Here is a 19,932-nt window from a genome sequence, read left to right on the forward strand (position 1 = left end):
CTTCAAAAGAAATGTGGTTTTAGAATGTATACAAATAATTGTTGACGCTCAAAATCGTTTCATAGCGAAGAGAGGCTTATGTGAGTGCCTCATTGTGATATCAAAAACATATGAGCACTTTTTGAGAAACACATTAAGAATACAACAACATACGGCAACATATGTACACAATTGTAAATGCATGAAAGTACAAATGCGTTTTCTGCATTTATTTTATTAAATTTGTTGCCAAATCCCTTTTGCTCTTTTTCTTATTAGATGCCAACTTTAGAAGCAATTAAAAGCAATAATAAAAGCTCATTCACTTTGCTTATGATCGCTCCAGCCTTCATTACCAGCGAATTATTAGTTTACTTTTCTCGCTCTAAATTTTGTGTAATTATTTGTGTAATTTAAAAATAGAGACTGCAAAAATATCACAGATTTTCTTTAAAGGTGTAACAAATACTTTTCGTTTTTCGAACACAGGACTTTAGTGGAATGTTAGTGTATCTTTTCTTGCTAATAATTGTGATAGTAACTATATATAACTATAAAAAAATATAGACATTAATGTTGCATGAAAAATTGATATGTGATTTAATGCATTTCGGGTATGTTATTAAAAAAATCTTCGCAACAATAAATCATAATAAAAAGTAAATAAAAATAAATAAGAAATAATCAAAGAGAAAAAAAAATCAATAATTTCAGAGTTTTTTGGTTATTTCTATATTAAACAAAATTTTTCAAAAATCTTTTAGAAATCATGTTACTTTGCAGCAATTCTTATTGGGTAACCTTGATTCAAAAATTAGTTTTGCCAAATTAATAAACTTGCTGAAATGATTTTACTTGCTAGGTGCGCTCTAAAGCGAACCACTGCTATAAAACAAGGTCTGCATGGAAACTGTTTTCACTGTCCATTCGTTTAGTTGTGATTAACAGTTGCTCATTTAACATGTCTACTTACTGTTAACAACACTGCAACTGCAGTTTGCAATGTCAATTGATGAAGTTTAATATTATTGTACTCTAAAAGTTCCAAAAAGTTATTATGTTTGCAACTTGCAACTGAATGTACTCTAATAGGAAACTATCGATAGTATGAACAAAAATGGTTCCGTAAATGTGAAGTTTTGTTTTCTCATAAAAGTTAAAAACTGCAAAGCATCGGGTATTAGTATTTGAGTTATGAATTTTAATATATATAAACTGCAGTAAAATTTACTCCTTTGTTAAACTGAAATAAGCTTATACTGAGTTCATAACCTCAATTTAAATGAATTGTATTCGCATATACTTAACCTGTCGTAACTCTGTCAACATCTACTGAATATTGTGTACTAACGCCATTTGATTTTCTAATTCTTTATATAAAAATATAGTAAAACCTTACGCCCACAACTTACAATGTTTTTCTTTTTTTTTCTAACTTAAATTTTCGTTTAGTTCGTCGAATTATTAGAGTATTGATTTTAAATACATATAATTAAGGGGCATATATATGTATATTAATTAGGTTTGTATATTTGAAGAGTTTCATTTTAAGCCATTTCTTATTGAATCATGTATTTAAGTTTCGTTTCTAGTTCTTATCAAATTGTTTACCATTAATTGAATTGTGAAATTATGTCTTCAAATTTATGTTTGTTCTCTTAAGATTACAGTATTTACGCTAATTCCTAAACTTAATGAGCTTACGTATCAAAACACATTTTGTCTAAAAGTTTTTTTAGTAAAATGTTTCACGTCCTCGTTCTAAGCGTAAATCGTTTGAATGTCCATGTTTGTGACAGCACATTTTTCAATGGTAAGTAATTAACACATCTAAAAGATGATATTATAATTAACAAATACAGCTAACACAGCGAATGATCTACGAAATTTTGTAACAAAAATCTTTTAAAAAGACTGTTGCTCGACTCAAGCAAAAAGCTTAAAACCGACTTTTATACACTGCCTAAAGTAATAACAAAAAAAAAAAAAAAAATTTTATCAATTAAAATGATATGGTACAATAACATAAATAATACAAGATATTTTTTACAGTTAAAAATTAAAAAAATATTATTTAAATTATTAAATTTTTTGTAATAAAATTTAATTTTTTGAACAACAAATTAAGACAATGTGTTTATATCAACATTTAATTTTAGTTTTTTCTAAAACATCTTGAGTATATCTGGGCTCATACTTTTCTTCTCAGCGAAAAAATAAGACATACTCAAAAGGTTTGTGCACAGTTAAATGTAATTCGTTTTGTTTAAGTTTTCCATTTATAGTTATTCTTAAGGCATTTTCAAAATCTTCCCCAATAGGAGACGTACGAGGAAAAATTTCAAAAATGTTTTATTTATTTTCTTATAAATAAAAAGTGTCTATATTTAATACTTTCGTCGGGTTCCGGTTTTTTTTTTTTTTTTCAAAGACTTATTATTAGTTGACTTATGCATATACATACGTCTGCATATACGTTTATACTAATTTATAGCTTACTGTTAATGTAAGTGCTTAAATATGCAGCTAAATTTACCTTTAAATTATATGTAATCATGTAGATCGTAGATAATGCATGGTTGTATACCTAAACTTAAGATAAAACATTTTTTCGGAATTAACTTTAGAAAAATAGTGGTTTCAATTCAACTGCGTTGGTTAATCAATTCAAACTCTACTATACATCTCACTTGTTCTGTTAGTAAAGTGTTGGTCCCACCTCAACTAAAATAATTGAAATCTAACAATTAATGGTACTTGCTTTTTAAATTAAAATTTGTTTACAGTTTTTTATAAAATAGAATTCAGTTAACTGCAAATAACTGTTCTAGAAAAATAGTAGGCTTCTCTTATGTGCCGTTGGGAAGTACAACTGATAGCTAATTGCGTTTGCCTTAGAGAGTAATTGAGATTTTACGGTTACTTTTACTGATTTCTAACAATTTTGTTACACATTTAAAACGCTTTGTGAATTACAAAATTATAAAATTTATACTTATTACATTAATTTACGCTTAACACATAATATTTATTTGTATATATACAGTAGTGGGTTGTAGGTGTAGGGAGTGCGTCGCGTGTGGGAGTGGAGCTACAATTTATAGAATAATAATGATATTAGTGTTAAATATTAACGATAGTTAGACTTCAAATTGCTTATAAATTTAGAATTCAATTTTTAATTTTGCTCGAAGGTTTGCTTCTTTGATAAATTTCGAAGTTGTAATTTAGTCTACCTAAATCTTAAAAGCGTAAAGAAATGTTTGTTACATTGTTGTGTTCAGTTTGTGTGTGAATTCAAATCTTCTTACATTTTTCATAAAAATGTTCACTTAATAGTTGTACCCAAAAAACTCCTGAGGTACATTGACCAATAATACATTTTGTAACTACATTTAAATTCGTTTATAGTAATTATATTAATAAATAATTTGAAATTTTACACAAACGCATTGATAAGTGTAAAATATTTTAGTTTTTGTATTTAATTGAGTTAATTTTTTTAAATTTATAATATTGTAATTACTCAAGGTGCGCATTTACCACTGCATTTGACTACTTCGTTTATATGTTTTTAAGCAACATTTTAGTTATTTAAAAAGTTTAAACCATTTAATAAGTATTTGTAACTTATTAACAGCTTTCTATTTGTCAATCTGCCTTATAGTCTATTTAGTTTATTACTAGATGATTGTTTTATGCATTTTTGCTCGCCGTCAAAAAGTTCACACATACCTTTGTGTTTCGCCTTAACATTTTCAAGATATGCTTTCATTTCATTCCAAATAAGTACCGTTAGACCACAAGCATTAATTTGTTACAACAGCCAAACGCACGTCTTTTAATTCTCGTTCATATCCTTGATTGCTTGCAATATGCGTTTGACGTGTCCCACTTTAACTACACCCAAATCTTTGAGATCTCTTCTGCCTAGTGTTAGTAGCTCTTTGCCGCGTATATCGTTCTTCATGAAGCTCTCCACATATTCGGAGAGCTGCATTGTTTCTAGCCAAGTGACCACTTCGTCGACACTCCAATTGCTGGCAGCCTCGCGTGTTGTCGTTAGTGGGGGCTTCAGTTGTGTCTGTCCCACGGTGGAACCAGAACGCAGACGCACCCAGAAGTGGCGCGATTTGCGACGGCCATCACCCTAAATGAGGAGAATAAACAATGTTCACGTTAAAGTACACCCAACCATTATATCACCCATGTAAATCTTAGATTATAGGTATTTCACAGCTTTAAATAAACAGAAATCGACTTACCTCTTCATTTGGCGCCAAGGCATTGAAGTAGGCGCGCAATTTCCCATCGAAACTCTTCTGAACCGAACATTTCTTCAGCTCCATTTCGATATTGGCCAAGGCAGCGCTCAACTTCGACTCGAGATCTTCTCTTAATATTAAGCTATGTGCACGATCGCGTAATAAATTGCAGGAGTCCTCGTACAATTGACGCGCCGACTCGATAACCTCCACAAGTTTGGTGCGTAGTGTGGGACCCTCAAGTAACTTGCCATCCGGATGTATGGATTCGAGTACTTCGGCGGCGCGACAAGCCACAGCATACAAATCGTGTTGCAAAGATGGATGTGAAATTATAAGGAATTTCACCCATTTTACAAGCGAACTGACCGCCTCAATGAAGTTCAAGAGCACATAGCATTCACGTTCGGATAGCACCTCATCCGTAGACATGGCATGCTCTGATGCAGTGGATGATTGTTCACGCTGTATAGATATGCTATGTTGACGCTGCTTTTCTTGCCAGGATTTCAGTGATATTTCCAAATGACGATTACGGCAAAGCATTTGCACACGATTCTTGTGTAGTATACGAATCATGCCGGGTGGTTGTAGCCAAGCTTCGCCATCAACTTGTATGGGTATCTCTTCATCGCCCAAAATATTTATTTGTACGCTCTGACATTGTGCTATGCGATGATGTTGCAGATTAATGAGACGCGAAGCGGCCATTTGCACCGAACCGAACACGGCGACAACTTCGAGTATGCGATCGTCAAAGCTGGGCAAAAGGAAGATATCGTCCTTCTTGCTGGAGCCCCAGAAATTCGTGCCGCCCATAAAGCTGTAGTATGAATTGTATATTTGTAGATTTAATGATCAATAAGTAGAGTGTTATATTTGTTGTTACTCACCTGGGTATATTCAATATGACAATGCCCTGCAGGGATGGCAGCGGTATACGCTGCCCATCACATTCCAACTGCACTCGTTGCTCGAGATTTTTACATGTTTTCTGCAATAGTTGCTTCGAACCCAACACACCGTACCACATATAGTTTTTGGCACGCGAGCGACACTTCTCGGGATGCTCTTCCCGTTTGTTATGGAAATCAAGAGAGATCTTGGCATCTATACCAATACCAAAGTAATTGTTCATAACGCATTTTTCATGATAGCCTGCCAGCAGGGTTTCATCGGGATCCATTAGTGGACTAACAGCAGCGCAGAGCGTATCCGCATTTGCTAGCAAGCACTTGGAAATGAATCCGGAACTATTGGCTAACGCTAGATGGTAAAAAGGGAGTATGCAGTTAGTAATACATTAGGGATAGACCGCCTACTTGTACTCACTTGGCCAATTTGGTAGGCGTACGAGTGGATTAATGATCGGCATTTTCCTAGCGCCATCTTCAGCGCCAAGTAGACGCTCCTTATCTTTTTTGCCCTTATCGTCACGTTCTTTGTCACCACCTGGATTACCGCCACCACTGCCACCGCCAAAATGATCAAATCCAAATAGTGCCGAACCCATAAAAAGACTAGACCTGGAGCCTTTAAGTGTCTGCAGATTTGGTAACGCCTCATTTGGCTGCAAAGAGAGTATATATATGTGATTTCGGTGGCGGTAGCACGAAAAAACCGTTAAGTAGTGTGGAAAGTATCAGATAGTATTGCACTAACTACTAGTAAGTGAAGGAGAATGCTTGAAAGTTCAGTAAGTGTGTTTTAGAGTGGACAAATTGTATACAGTTTAGTTATGTTGTTCTAACTAAAAGTAAACAAAGTGTGAAAATTAATTCTTAAACGAAAGCAAACACAATATTTTATGTACAGAAAAAAGCAACGGCAGCGCAAATAATGATATTTCGGAGGACAAACGAACGAAGGAAGTTGAGAGTAGACCAGACAATAAGCTTGGGAAGAATGTAAATATGTAGTTAACTTTAGGACAGCTTTACAGAGCACTTAGGGTTTAAGTGGAGGTTATATAAACGAATTTACAAAGCAACTACAAACTCATGTGGCAAACTAGTGAAACAACTGTAACGCAATAAAATAGTAAATTGAGTTAGAAAAAATTAAACATTTTTGTTTCCTTAGCAGCGTTGCTTCGTTCTTACACAGGTCGAATAGTTCGCTGCGTTTCTATGAGAGGGCTCATTGTTATAACTTATTTATTAATGGTCTTTCTGATATTTCCTGACTCAATGTTAGGAAGGTGTAGTTAAATAATAGCAAACATTTATATACAAGCTAAACAGTTTTAAAACGAAGTTTATCGACTTCACAAACATTCCACTAACTAGAGTCACCCACGTAAATGACTGGTCGGGTGGCGAAGGCTCGATAAGCTCTTCACGAAAATTCAAATTGGAGCGAAATTCTGTAAGAATGTGCGCGATCTATCAAGTTGAATGCTCGAACTTTCTCTATGAGTCGAGTTCTTATTCAGAAACCAAAATCTATACGAGACGATCTTACTACCAGAGTGGTATTTTTGGAACATTAGATCGAACTGAACTTAGTCAATATCGTCAATATCCGAAGAACTCCATGGTCTAGAATTATCATAAGAACCAATGACCAAATCCCCGCCTAATCGACTCACTTTTGACGAATGAAAGGGAAGCCTTTTAAGAACTCAATAGAAAGATCTTAAAGTGAAATAAAATATACCATAGAAAGGGTGGAAAACACATCATATTATTATTAGAAAATAGTTCGAACAATAGATAGATAATAGAGCGAACAATAGATATCAAAAGTAAAAAATTAACGGGATAAATAACAATTTGAAAATAACTTATATTTATAATGAATTTTCAAAACTAGAATAAGCACTCTGTTCTAACAACATACAAAGTTTCGAGAAACTTCAAAATATTAGACAAACTTGGTTTGGGAACTTGCTAAATCACTGATGGTTCATTGCGTTGCTCTTGGTCTGGATTTAGAGTTTCTAATGTATTGTTTAATCACTCCCAATTACCCGAACACATGAATATTCGATAACATTAAAAAAATATTTTTAGATCTCACGGGTTCCACCATAAAATAAGAGGAGCACAATTTCACAGTCACAGTCGACACAAAAACAGGAAATTCACACTTCCAAACAGGGGTTAATAAGCATTTGGATTGATGGGGATATAAATTGGTCATTAAGGATTTATTAGCAGGTTGAGTTTGGAATGCTTACCAACGGTATAAGTGGTCTTATCAGAGCCAAAGTGGCCAAACGTATATCCGGCTCGGCGACCACAAAGAAACGCAAACCCAACAATCCGTACGCGCGCTCTGAGAGGCATTTCTTCGAATGCTTCTTCTATAACCACATAGGTATGTACGAGTATATATTTAAAACTAAAGGTTAATGTGATGATGAGAGTTAAGATTATGGTGTTTGTGTTTTGGAGAACCTTCTGTGTGATTAACAAGTATAACAGTGTGTAAATAAAATTTTTGTTGTGTAGAAGTAGAGTACATAACTGTGTTCTTGTGTGATTACATTAATGGGAAAAACTGAAGATTTGGGACTTAAGCAGCGTTTTGACAGCGAGAGTTACAGCATATGCGTTTTCAAATACATATGTATGTATGAATGTAAGTATGTATGTATATTTTAAATATTATAAGAAATTTTGAAATACATACCAATTCTTTTCGCTAAAATTTGTATATTTTTTTTCAATTATTGTTTTCGTAGATTTTGATGAAATATATGTAAATTAAGAGAAATCATTGCTAAAATTGTGTGTAAACCTAAGCAAAGCCTAACAAAATAAGGCTAATATTATTAGATAATTTATATAAAATACATACATATGTAAAACTTGCTAACTACTGCACTGACCTTCAACATAAAACTTCTCCTGTAGTTTTCTCTCATTTTATGTTATTCTCTCCCTCTCTTTCACTATCTCCCTCCCTCTCCATTTATGTGTAATCATATGCACAGAAGAGAATATACGCTAACAGAACTTACCTTGAAGAGACTGCCACAGCTGATGCGTCGACTTGCTGCCGGTGACGAGCTTAAGAATTTCGTATGCTCCGGATCTAAACTTAACAAATTTGGATTGAAGCCCGAATGTCGACGATCCTTCTCGGCATGCTCTCGCACCGCTAGACTGGTTGTTGCATGACTTGAGTGCCGCCTCAACTCCATCGGCAGCATACGGGCCGACAGTAGGCTGGCTGCCGACGCTGCATTCACCGATTTGATAGCGTCTCCACGTAATGGGGTTGGGGGGCGCACAACTACACTTATCTGCGGATAGTTTGGATTTACATCATCAAAGGATTCTTTCTTACACGACTCATCAAAAGTAATGCGCTTTACATCTTGTCCGTGTCCAGATTTTTTGGGCGATGTGCTCAATGCTGAGCCAAGCGTTGTTGCTGTTGTTATTGTTGATTGGTTGTTCAATGTGCTGTGGGGCATTGTAGCTATATTCGGCTGGTTTTGGGCAGAAGGCAATAACGGCGCTTCCAAGTTTTCCCCACTATCCACGTGTGCATAGGTCTCGATGTCGCATACCTCAATCTTAATAGCCATTTTTGTGGTCAATTCATCCTCATTCTGTTGGCCGTTCGCGTGTGTTGCCGAAGTTGTTGTGGTAGATGCATCAATGGAGAGTTGTTGTTGCGAGATAAGTATGGCGGATTTAGGTTTGCGTAGGGACGAACGCTTTTTCGGGCGCTTTGAGGAGTCAAGGTTTATTATCCAAACGTATGGCCAAATTAAAAGAGCGGTTAATGAGAGCGCATACGTTTCGAATGAATTTGTCGGATAATCCGTGGAGACGAGAAATGCAAGCAGTTCATCATATATATGTAGTTGTAGTGAATATGGGACGGGTGTTAGGTTGGTTTTTGCGGACAAAGCACAAGTATATATATACAAATGTATACATATACATATATATATATGTATATATTGATGTAGTTTATGAAAAGGCAGCATTAAAATAAATATGAAAAAACGAAAGAGCAGCAAAGTAGTGGTTTTAGCATTTATACACATACACCGTCAACATCAACAACAACAACAACAGCGTACGAATGCACTTGCACTTAACTTTCTAATATAAGCCGTCAACTTTGCGTACGCTACACACAGACATACATATGTATGTTGTGGCAAAGTACGAAAACTAACTCACCTTGAAGCTTTGGCGCGCTATGTCATTACCCTCGACAAACTGTGCCAAACTGCAGTACCTTGGCGGCTCACGAATCTTCTGATCATCGCAGCGATTGTCGATTTCGAAAACGATATTCTCGAAACCGAATTGTTGCGGATTCTCATCGCTGTCCATGCGTGCCAACTGTGCGTGACGTGGCGGTGATGAGTTGCGTCGTATGCTGCGCTGTCCACCCATGCTGAGCGATTTCTTGCGTATAGATTTTAGTGGCGGCGGTTGATTGTCCGAGCAAAGGGTTGGTGTATCGTCGGTGATAGTATTGTCCTGCAAGGCGCATGCTATGTCATGGCCCAGGACCGAACTAATATCATCCATAAACGATTCGCCTGGCACGACTTCCGTTTCATCGCTCGTTTCTGGCGAGTCGATGTGTGTGAAAGAGTTTGCATCGAGGTTCTGTATGTATAAAATGTATAGTATGTTAATTGTAGAATTTCGAAATTATTCCTTTCGTGCCAATATTTCTAATGTATTATAATCATGTCTTCATATCACCTAATATTAATTACAAAGTACCTGTATTATGTCTCCTAACTGCAGTGGGCGGTCGAGATCCTGACCTTCTTGTTGCCTGTCAAATATCTCGGAGGCTACGCTGCACTCCTCATCACCAATGGCTGACAGCACATCGCTAGCCTCGCCGCCTGGTAACTCATCCGACGAGGATAATTCCTAAATCACAAAAGTAAATAATTATTGCGAGTACATCGTCTTTTTGTTATAAAACATTAACCGTACGATACGTACAGTGGCAACATCTGTATCAATGATCGTTATGGCTTCGCTTGAGTATACATTTGGGGCTTTAGGGGGTATGACTACGTTGGGTACCTGCAACTGACAAACTTCGTCATCGAAACGTAACGCCTTAGACTTTTCGGGCATTATTTTCTCCTTCTTGCCGTCTTCATTGTTGCACTCGCCATTGTCACTCATACTTTGCTTGAGCTTCTTTTCCTTATCCAATTCACGACTCATATAGTAGTTGCGTTCAAAAACCTCTATTGGACGGTAGTCCGAAAGGGGATCTACAATCTGATCGCTTGTCAATATCGGCACACTGAGAAAGTCGATTTTACGTTCGGAGGGTGAGTTCATATCAGTATTTTCACCAACTATGGGTAAAGGATTGCCGAAATCATCAATATTAGCACCACCACTTAGAGACAATCTGCCGACACGATAGACAATCTCACTATTTCCTCCTAATCCATTTTCTTCTATCTCTTGTATTACTTCGGGCACGCCTGAACTGCGGCGACTATCCGCAAATTGACGTGGCACTGGAATGCTAATCGCATTGAAGAAGTTCTCGTCGACTGAGTCCCGACGTGTATCCGGTAGGGGCGATATGCAAGTTAGGCGAGAGGTTTCCATGGTAGGCGATATTATATTTATTGGTGGTATAATGGGTAATGGTGAAGAGCAAGGGGTAGATTCGCCCGATGCATTGGTTGGTAGTTTTAAAGCTTCGAATGGCGTTATGGATAGCTTGCGCTGATAGCGCTTGGGTCGGCCTGGTTCCGAGTGTTCGATGACATTGTACATGGCACGTTTAACACTGTTGGCCCGACATTGTAGCGACTCGCGTTCGGTAGACTGCAAGGAGCGACTATTGCGTCGCTCATTCGTGTTAAATTGATCTTTTTCGTCTTTCTCGATTGATATGTTTGGATTACTGTAAAAAGAAAGTATGACATCTTTTAACATATAACATTTTGATCTTGGCAACTTACAGCAGTGAAGCTGTTGTAGAAGCAGTTGGAGAGGCGGCAGCACTCTTTGATATAATGCTACTGATTGTCGTTAAGAGATCATCGCCGGCATGCGCACCGGTCTCTTCTTCGCGCAAGGCTTCTAATAACATGGCTAACTTCTCACGCAGTATGTCACATTTAACCAGTAATTGTTCATCATCCTTACGACTTTCAGAGATTTGAACCATCAGTTCGTCGAGCGTTTCGCAGAGCGTTTTGGTGGCAGTAATAAGCGTCTGTGAATCATCGGTCTCGACAATGTTGCGCAAGTTTAAATTAGCCGACGTTACCATGCCGGTAAGTAGTGCTTCTTGTGCGCTCGACAATGACATTTTCGGGGTCTTCGGTTGTACGGCGACAGCCTTTTCGAAGACCATTATGCTCCAACGATCCAACATTTTGGTACTAGCAGATTCGTAACGTTCGAGTATTTGCGGCAGATGTGCGTCATCATCACAGGATGAGCCCCAGCCCAACACACGCGCCAAATCGTTGCCGGTACCAAGAGGCAATACTGCTACTTGACATTGTTTCTACAGAAATGATATAGCGAGATATAAGTATTTGTACGATTTACCTTAACAGAAATCTAAAAAGTGTAATATTTCAAATGGCCGAGGAAGGTATTGGTAAGGTTTGGGGATTACTGATTTTAACAAGTTTGGAGGAAAATATTGGAAAACTTAATTCTTAAAGACATTTGTTTAAAAGTTGGAAATATTGCTCATTAAAAATAACTTACATGCATGCTAAAACGATCGATCTCGCTGAGCACCCAGCCCACAGAACCGTCACCAGAGCAAACCAATATTCGAAACATTTCGAAACGTCTGAAGAGCCGCAAACCCAAACTAGGACCGGTGGATATGAGATCAAAAACTTGAGCTGGGTTTAATAGCTGCTTGAAGCGTCGCAAAAACTTCACTCCCTGATTGTCGCCTGATTTCGAATTGACGAAAACCAACAGCGGCGAAAAGTTACCCTTCGGACTCTCCACATCCCAGGAGTCATCGTTGCCAATGGAATGCACACAGGTAGGCGGCACAACGGATAGCTTGGCCGGTCCTAGTGGACAAGCGACTGCAATTTGTGGTCGGCAAGCAACATGTACCGTTTCGCGACACCATAAACAACGCCAATCTTGCAAACGCAAAACAGAACCGCAAGTCTTCTTACAAACCGAGCAGGTCGATGAGACCGGTAAATTACCCTCCATCCATTGGTGTGGCATAATAATACTTCCGTCGCGATCCTCAATAATATCCTTGCCGACGGTGGCCAATGTCGTCCATTTACAATTGGCAATGGCTTTGGCAGCACAACGTTTATGCACTTTGCATTTGCAAACCTCACAAGAGAGGCCATGCGAGGTAACACCGGAGAGTACGTCGCGGCATACATTGCAGAAGGTGGGGCGGGCGTGGGAGGTCGCATACCAGTGATGATGATTGGAGAATAAATCATGTTGCTCAATGAAGAAGCTATCGCCACGCGCTCGCGCCGGTATTGAGGCAGATTTCAGCGAGCTTAGCCAGTCTTCCATTTCGCGGCGTGATTCGGCACAAAGCACAAGTGAACGTGTGGCGGTGATTACCTGCCGAAAAAGATTGTGCGACAATTATATTCTACTCTATCTTAATGGAAAAGGGTTATTTTTTTAGTATAGTATATAGTAAATGAGGGTTCATAGTAGAAGAGTATATATATTTATATGAAATTTGTTTGGATACATTCTTCTCTGAAAATATAGATATTGATTCTCAGAACATACCGTTCGCCAAGTGCTAGAAATCGCTTTTAATTTCAATAGATTTAGTTAAGTCTTTCGTTTAGTCTATTACACCAAAGTTCCCTGTTGTTTCTGCATTTTCTTAGACGACACAGAGGTGAATTGAAGACCTGGATGTTTGTGCTTTTGGGAATCACAAATTCGTTAGTACTTAATCTTACAGATCACAGCATGAACATGTGTATGGTTTCTAATACTGTTTTGAGTTGCTAATTAAATTTCTAACCATCTTGAAAAATCCGTTACTCGCAGTCAGATATGAACAAGAGATCTTATTTTCGGAAATAATTTTTCTTCGTCTGCCCATAGCACCTAAAACTTTTCTATTAGTAATATTGGCATATACTTTTTTCAGTACACAAAATTATTTCCTATAATAGCTACCTGTTTTCGTCGTATCTATCACATCCCACCAATTTACTCCACAGGTAAACACAAACTGCCTGCATTACAGCATTAGCTTATTGGCATTGACTAGCATAATTAAAACTACCTTTGTTGACAATTAACTCAGTTTTGTCCTTCGAGTGTTTATTACATAATTCCAATTTCAGCTGCCCAAATTGCGTATCACAAACTCAATAAGCTGTATGCCAGGAGGCTTCGGTGTCAAACATTTTACCTATAATTAGACTGAATAAGCTTTCGGCACATAGGTATCTGCATTAAGACATTATTTTCGTTAAGTGGCAGTCATGTGCAGTCATTTGTTAAACAATGATTGATTGACTCAAATAACTGTTCAAGTGATATATTTGTGTACCAAATATATACTATATAAGGGACATAGAGAGCATAATTAAGTTACAGTGCTTTCAGTAATGATATGAAATAGTTGGATGTTGTAGTAATTTTCTTAACTCCATAAAATGTTTGCCTAAAAGCAATCCATCGTGGCAAAGATTTCGTTGTCATCTCAAAGGCATTACAAAGGTATAATCTACTCCGAGCTGGTACTCTGATAATAGTTTCCAATTCTTTCTTCCAGTCAGGTTGATAATGACGAAATGGAACTTGCATAACGGGAAGACCTGGAATACTGCCTTGAATAAAAACTTTCCTGTTTCCTTTCTGTTTCTGCTTTACTATTGGTAGTAGAACATTTTCGTCTACGCCATTAAAGAAGAAGAAGTATAAAATTTCTTCCGATTCATATTTTTTACTCTCAGAAGTGTAGTAGAGTCTGCCTAAGTTCTATTAGTAGCAATTTGTGGTGATAATTCAAGATTTTTTTCTAGGCCATGAGTTAAGTCTATAACTTACCAAGGACTCCACTAATGCACATAAACAAGTTACTTGAAGGATTTCCATACTTCGAACACTAGCCTGTAAGAGCTACAAATAACCTCTGTGCAAATGTCTAATTAATGTTATGCTGGTAACTAGAGTAATTAGTATATCAGCTTTATGCAATATATTGCGCTTGCAGCAAGATGCCAACGATGTGTATTTCCGAGCAAAGCGTGCAACAGAAAAGTGATCAATAATAACAATATAATAATGTTATTTAATATCCCCGATATATTGGCAGCAAAGGCGGTTTGTTAAATTGAAGGACGATTTTATGCAATTGCAGCTCCATCAACGTCAGTGAAAGGCCAACGTCAGCCGTTAGCTATCATACTTTCTCATAATCGTACTATATGCATAAAACATAAGATCTGCTCAGTGGCTTGCGTCAATCCACACGCCATGCACATGAACGCAGTGGTGGCGCAAGCCGTTTGTGTAACTGTATACTTAGAGTAATGCAGAGATTTATGTTTGAAGCCACGTCACTGCACTTTGACGCCGGAGTTGCATGTAACCTCAAGTTGAATGGGGAATTGTAACAGGTCGCGCCTGCAACGTTGTTGACTGCTTTGCATTGACACAACACTTCACACACATACACAGATAAACTATTGCACAGTAGCACAGCATGCCACACAATTAAATTTGCTTTGCTTTTGAAGTAAACTTTGGGGTCAAAGGTAAAGTCGCTGCAGGTTTCGTAATAATATGCCAAACTAGGTGGTGGTGGCCATCGACAACATCCACACACGTCATAGAAACACGTGCGCAATATTGCTTTCTGTTAGCTCATAGAATATTCCTACTGACGTGGATTGGTTTTCAAGTAAAACAAATTTGGATTGCATAATGTTTTGATTAAGAATTTGAAAGAAGTGTTTTGGCAAGCCAAAAATGTTTTTGTGAATTTTTAATATGAGCGCAGCATAGATTAAAATGTTCTTTCGGGAGAAAACCTATATTTTCTAGCAAGGTAGTTGTCCATATTGAACAAGAGTAATATGCTACTTTGTTTACACCACTGTACATTTTGTTATTTCAACATTTTTAAAAGTTGAACTTTGCGCCGTTTAACGCAGCTTCTTTCTAAAGATTTTGATATCAATCATGGGCTTGTGCTAATAGCCGTGACCTTCTTTACAAGGTAACAAAATGTTTACTCCCGCCGATTCAAAATTTAGAGAAGCCTTTTAAACCTTAAAGATTTACAATAAATGTACGGACATTAACCAAATTTTCATATAAAAAATAATTTTCTTAATTCCCTTAATTCTTGTGTTTTTTCCATTTGGGCAGATGGGGCTTCATTCGGTTAATGGGTCGAATGATTGATTCGCTCTTAGAAAATCGGGTGGTTCAAAGAATATTCTTCGAAAAATCTATGACGAAATTGGTAGGAGATAAATAGCAAATGATCCTTTAACAAAGGAGACGACAAATAATAAATAAGAAGATTGTAGCGTCAACCAAGAAGAGAATGAGGCATTTATGTATGAAATATTATGTAACCTATTGGCATCTAAACGATCCTATTATACAGAAATTTACAACTCGTACAAATATTTTTGAAGCAGCATAATTGCAGTAAAATAAAATTAGCCTCTGCTACTGTAGCGTCATTTCTCGGCCGGTTGAAAACTTGAAGTAAATATGACGAAATCCTCTTAGAAGTATGGGCCAGTTTTACAGAAGAACTCAATTATCCACCTTCTACAACACATATCACCAACATAAATAGTGTTTTTCCATAACAGCCACTTGTAAGCACCCACGCACATGCGCTTTTACAATCACTGCGGCAATGATGCAATGACTTGCATGTTACACAGTGACAAACTTGTACTTCAGTGCAATTTACTTATTTTAAAGGATTTATCCTTTTTTTTATGGCGAAGCCAAATAGAATTTCCGGAATATTTCTGCTGATTGACGTCAGCGAAGTTTAAGTAACAAATCTGAAATAGCTTGTGCCAACGTTGACTTTTACATGCAAATATGCGAAAGTGCAACTAAGTGACAAAAACATGCGCAGCAACGAAGAAGTGTATATAAACCGAACTAGTCAATATGGTGGTTTACACGGCGCTACTAAGGTATAGCGATTTTTGTAACGTATTTGAATAGATTATTTTGCCGAAAGATATTTAAAAGGTTTGTGTGCCAGCTATATGCTATTGTAATCCGTTCTGAACTATTTTTGTGGAGATTACATTGTTGTCTTAAAAAATAATCTGTACCAAATTTCATGAATATAAATTGTAAAATGTGAAAGGTTTCCTTACAAGAACGTGATTCCAATTGTTCAGTTTGTATGCCAGCTATATGTTATAGTGGTCCGATATCGGTAGTTCCGGCAAATGAGCAGCTTCGTGAAGAGAAAATGACGTTTGCAAAATTTCAAAATATCAAAAAAAGATATCTTAAAAACTGAGGGACTAGTTCGTATATATACAGACAGACGGACGGACATGGCTAAATCAACATACTGATCATTTATATATATACTTTATAGGATCTCCGACCCTTCCTGCTGGGTGTTACAAACTCCGTGACAAACTTAATATACCCTGTTCAGGGTATAATAAGATATTTTGAAAATCCTTACAGGTTAGTACCACCTTAATTCCATTTTATATTTGTTTACCCATATAAACACTTAACGCTGTACATGACTCTTTGCGTAAACCCACTTACTGGCCTTTCTCTACGTTTTGTGTCAATAAAATTTCCACTCACGCATACAAAGGAACACAAGTAAACATACATACATACACACGCACATTCACACGTGCTGTAAGAGCGCCGTTCGCTCACTGGAAGGCTGTCAGCAAAGCAGGCGCCTGTGGAGTTGAATGTGTTGTGTGCAAAAGTTACTTGCGGAAGTTGTCAGTGGCGACAGAAAATTAATTCATTTGTTTCAAAAAGCGGAAAGGCATAGCATCAAAAAAACTGCAAGATTTAATTTAAAGCTTACGTCTGACACATACATTACCGATTATTATTTCTCATTCTCTTGCTGTTGGTACTGCATTCTGTTGCATTTATGCATTTTATTTAACGCATGTCACCTTGATTGGCTTTTTCTCAGCAGGTTAAAGTTATGTATTTTTTTTTCATTGCCATGAAAGTGCTTTCAATGAAAAAATTCGTGTCAACATTTCGTTTTTTTTAATTTCTGAACGATAGATGCTTGACAATTTGTAAAAAAATAAACAATTTCGTTTCATATTTGAAATTCAGGAATTTTGCTGTTTTGCTGCAAGGTCTCAGAAATTTGAAAAAAAAAAAATAAAAGGTTTATTTGTTCGTGAACAGTTATTAACTTTGCCAAAAACCGCTCCTTCATACTCTTGCAACTTGCCAGTACCAAAGCCTGGAAGAATCTTCACGTACATAAGGTGTGTTAGTTAAACGGAGCATATGGTGAGTGTGTACCGAATTTTATTCATTGTAAGTACAAATCGGCATCGTTATAAGAAAATTGCGAGCTCAGGGAAGTATTGACTCTATTCAACCCATTTGCAGCACACACACATACAACCATCAGCAAAGGATTCTCTCTGAATTTCACATATTGAGCAATGTTTTCGGTAAAAGGTTAGTAACCTATAACCTGGTGTCCAAATATTTGGCAGCTAGGGGCTTCAACAGTTTTTGTCGGACTTTTTTGGTCATAAAGTGGCATACATCGGGAATAAGTAGGCTTATAATACCATTTATTCCATTTTCACACTTTCCCTTTTGCTATTGAAATCGTCTGTGCCAAGTTAGAGTTCTTAGTGTTTAATTATGGCATTTTGTAGGTTTTCGGTCAATGGTGTTTTGTGGGCGTGACAGTGGTCCGTTTACGAGCATGTTCATTTTTCTTCCAAGAAGACGCATACCAAGTTTCAACGAGATATCTCAATTTGTACTGAAGTAACAGCTTGTAAGTATGGATGGGCAGTCACCCGGACTTCAACTCGTCTCGTCATTCTAAGCATTTATATATATATATATATATATACATATATACAGAACTCTATGACAGTCAGAATAAAAAGCTATCACTTTAGCAACATGTTGCAAGAACCCCAATAAAAAATATGTGTTAATTTTTCCAAAACCTCAAATTAATTGGGATGCCACCCAGGCAGGCAAAAAAAAAAAAATAAATAAATGAAATCAAAGTATACAATAATTGTAATGAATGTTTGGAGGAAGTGAAAGTTGAAGTTTTTTCAATTTGGATATTACAATTAGATTCAATAATTTAAAGGTATTCAAAATTGCTCTTAACAGTAAAAGCGCTGCGGCTTCGCACAAAAAATGTGCTATATATGGCATTAGTGTGACGAAATGCACTGAAAATTTGCATGGGTGGATGCATGAATAAAATAGACATATTCATGGAAAAGAAGAAATGTGGAATTTCGCTTCTGAAAATACCCTCCTATATCTGAAATGTTCAGTAGAGGAATGCTTTTGTGCCAACGTATTTATTTTAAACAAAAATTTGCACTAATGAACGTAGAATGCAATAAAAGAAAACGTTCCTTCTTTTTATGACATTGCACCCACTTCAGCTTTGTGTGTTTGTTTTCATGTTTACTAACCTTACCTCTAATGGCTGCATTCTTTCAGCCGAAAGGTGTTAAGTGCAATTTTACCCGAATTTGATATTTTCTTTATTGTGACAATTAATTGCTGTTTAAAAAATACATAGTTTAACTTCAAACAATCATTCTTTTTATTTTGATTTTAATCTTTGTATTCTGCAAGCCTTTTCCCAGTTACTATGGTTACATTGTGCTTCGTTATATGATTAATGAAGCCTTTTTCCTATGCTGTGGAAAAAACAAGCGGCCTTTGTTAATGTTCGCTTCTACTTGATCCGCTAATTGGGAGCGGAATGTCAGTGAATTTTAGATACCAGCTGGGTAATGTGCACATGGCCACCTGCTGCTTATACAAAAAAAAAAAAAAAAAAAAAAAAAAAAAAAAAAAAAAAAAAAAAAAAAAAAAAAAAAAAAAAAAAAAAAAAAAAAAAAAAAAAAAAAAACTGGAATTAAAAAGGAAGGAAGGAGGCAATGCGCTAATGGATAACCGCTGCAGGCAGCGGCTGGGTGTGGTTATCAATGAAAAGCTATCGAAGTTTGATCGTAGTTGTGGTCACCTTCAGCGATATTCACAACTCACTGCACCGGATTCTGGACGCATTTGGCCTTTTATTTTTTTGTTGCTCGTCTTTAACTTAGTACAACGTGTTCATAATGATGGGCTGGTTGTATAGGAGCATATGCTGATTAAATTGGTACTTTGTGATTTGTTTTTGCTATAAAATCTGAATATTGTCTCTATGGAGTTTGATAATATCAATTAGCAATATGTCTTATTCAATAAAATACTAACAGATCCCGCAGCAATTTTCCTTTTAATTAATTGGCTACTCAGTGATTAGTACTCACAATTGTTGTTTAATTATATAAAAACGAATTAGTTAATTAGAGAAATAATATACAGAAAGATATGTAGTTAATGGAGGTACATTATTTTTAGTTTCCCAAAGCATAGTCCAACATTTCTTCCTATATGCATCTAAAACAGAACTTTAAAGAACATTTGTAATACTACTAGTCACTTCTGCACTGCGATTCATTCGCTTTTCATGTGTCGCCCGT

General features: G+C 36.6%; 2 protein-coding genes across 6 annotated transcripts in view; one reads left to right on the top strand and one right to left on the bottom strand.

The window, feature by feature from the left end:
• Nucleotides 1-2,171: 2,171 nt before the first annotated feature.
• Nucleotides 2,172-12,733, bottom strand: LOC108973471 (diacylglycerol kinase eta). Of its 5 annotated transcripts, none has more exons than XM_018940752.1 (11): nt 11,933-12,733; nt 11,170-11,723; nt 10,181-11,111; nt 9,950-10,105; nt 9,392-9,829; nt 8,569-8,928; nt 8,212-8,496; nt 5,577-5,814; nt 5,138-5,510; nt 4,245-5,067; nt 2,172-4,129 (listed from the first exon to the last, which is right to left on the bottom strand). In XM_018940752.1, the coding sequence occupies exons 1-11, from the start codon at nt 12,731-12,733 to the stop codon at nt 3,821-3,823; spliced, it is 5,268 nt and encodes a 1,755-aa protein (XP_018796297.1). In that variant the 3' UTR covers nt 2,172-3,820. The 5 variants fall into 5 exon arrangements, with proteins under 5 accessions (XP_018796297.1, XP_018796300.1, XP_018796299.1 ...); XM_018940755.1 differs by adding an exon at nt 7,426-7,548 and having other exon boundaries at nt 8,212-8,928; XM_018940754.1 differs by lacking the exon at nt 8,569-8,928.
• A 4,736-nt stretch (nt 12,734-17,469) lies between these two features.
• The window catches only part of LOC108973472 (arrestin domain-containing protein 17), a 65,786-nt gene continuing 63,323 nt past the window's right edge, over nt 17,470-19,932 (top strand). The window contains exon 1 of the mRNA XM_018940756.1: nt 17,470-17,695. The gene's annotated coding sequence lies outside the window, so the exon portion shown is untranslated. The remainder of the gene's footprint in view (nt 17,696-19,932) is intronic.

Source organism: Bactrocera latifrons, unplaced genomic scaffold (genome assembly GCF_001853355.1).
Source record: "Bactrocera latifrons isolate USDA-ARS-PBARC rearing strain unplaced genomic scaffold, ASM185335v1 scaffold_48, whole genome shotgun sequence".
NCBI lineage: Eukaryota > Metazoa > Arthropoda > Insecta > Diptera > Tephritidae > Bactrocera > Bactrocera latifrons.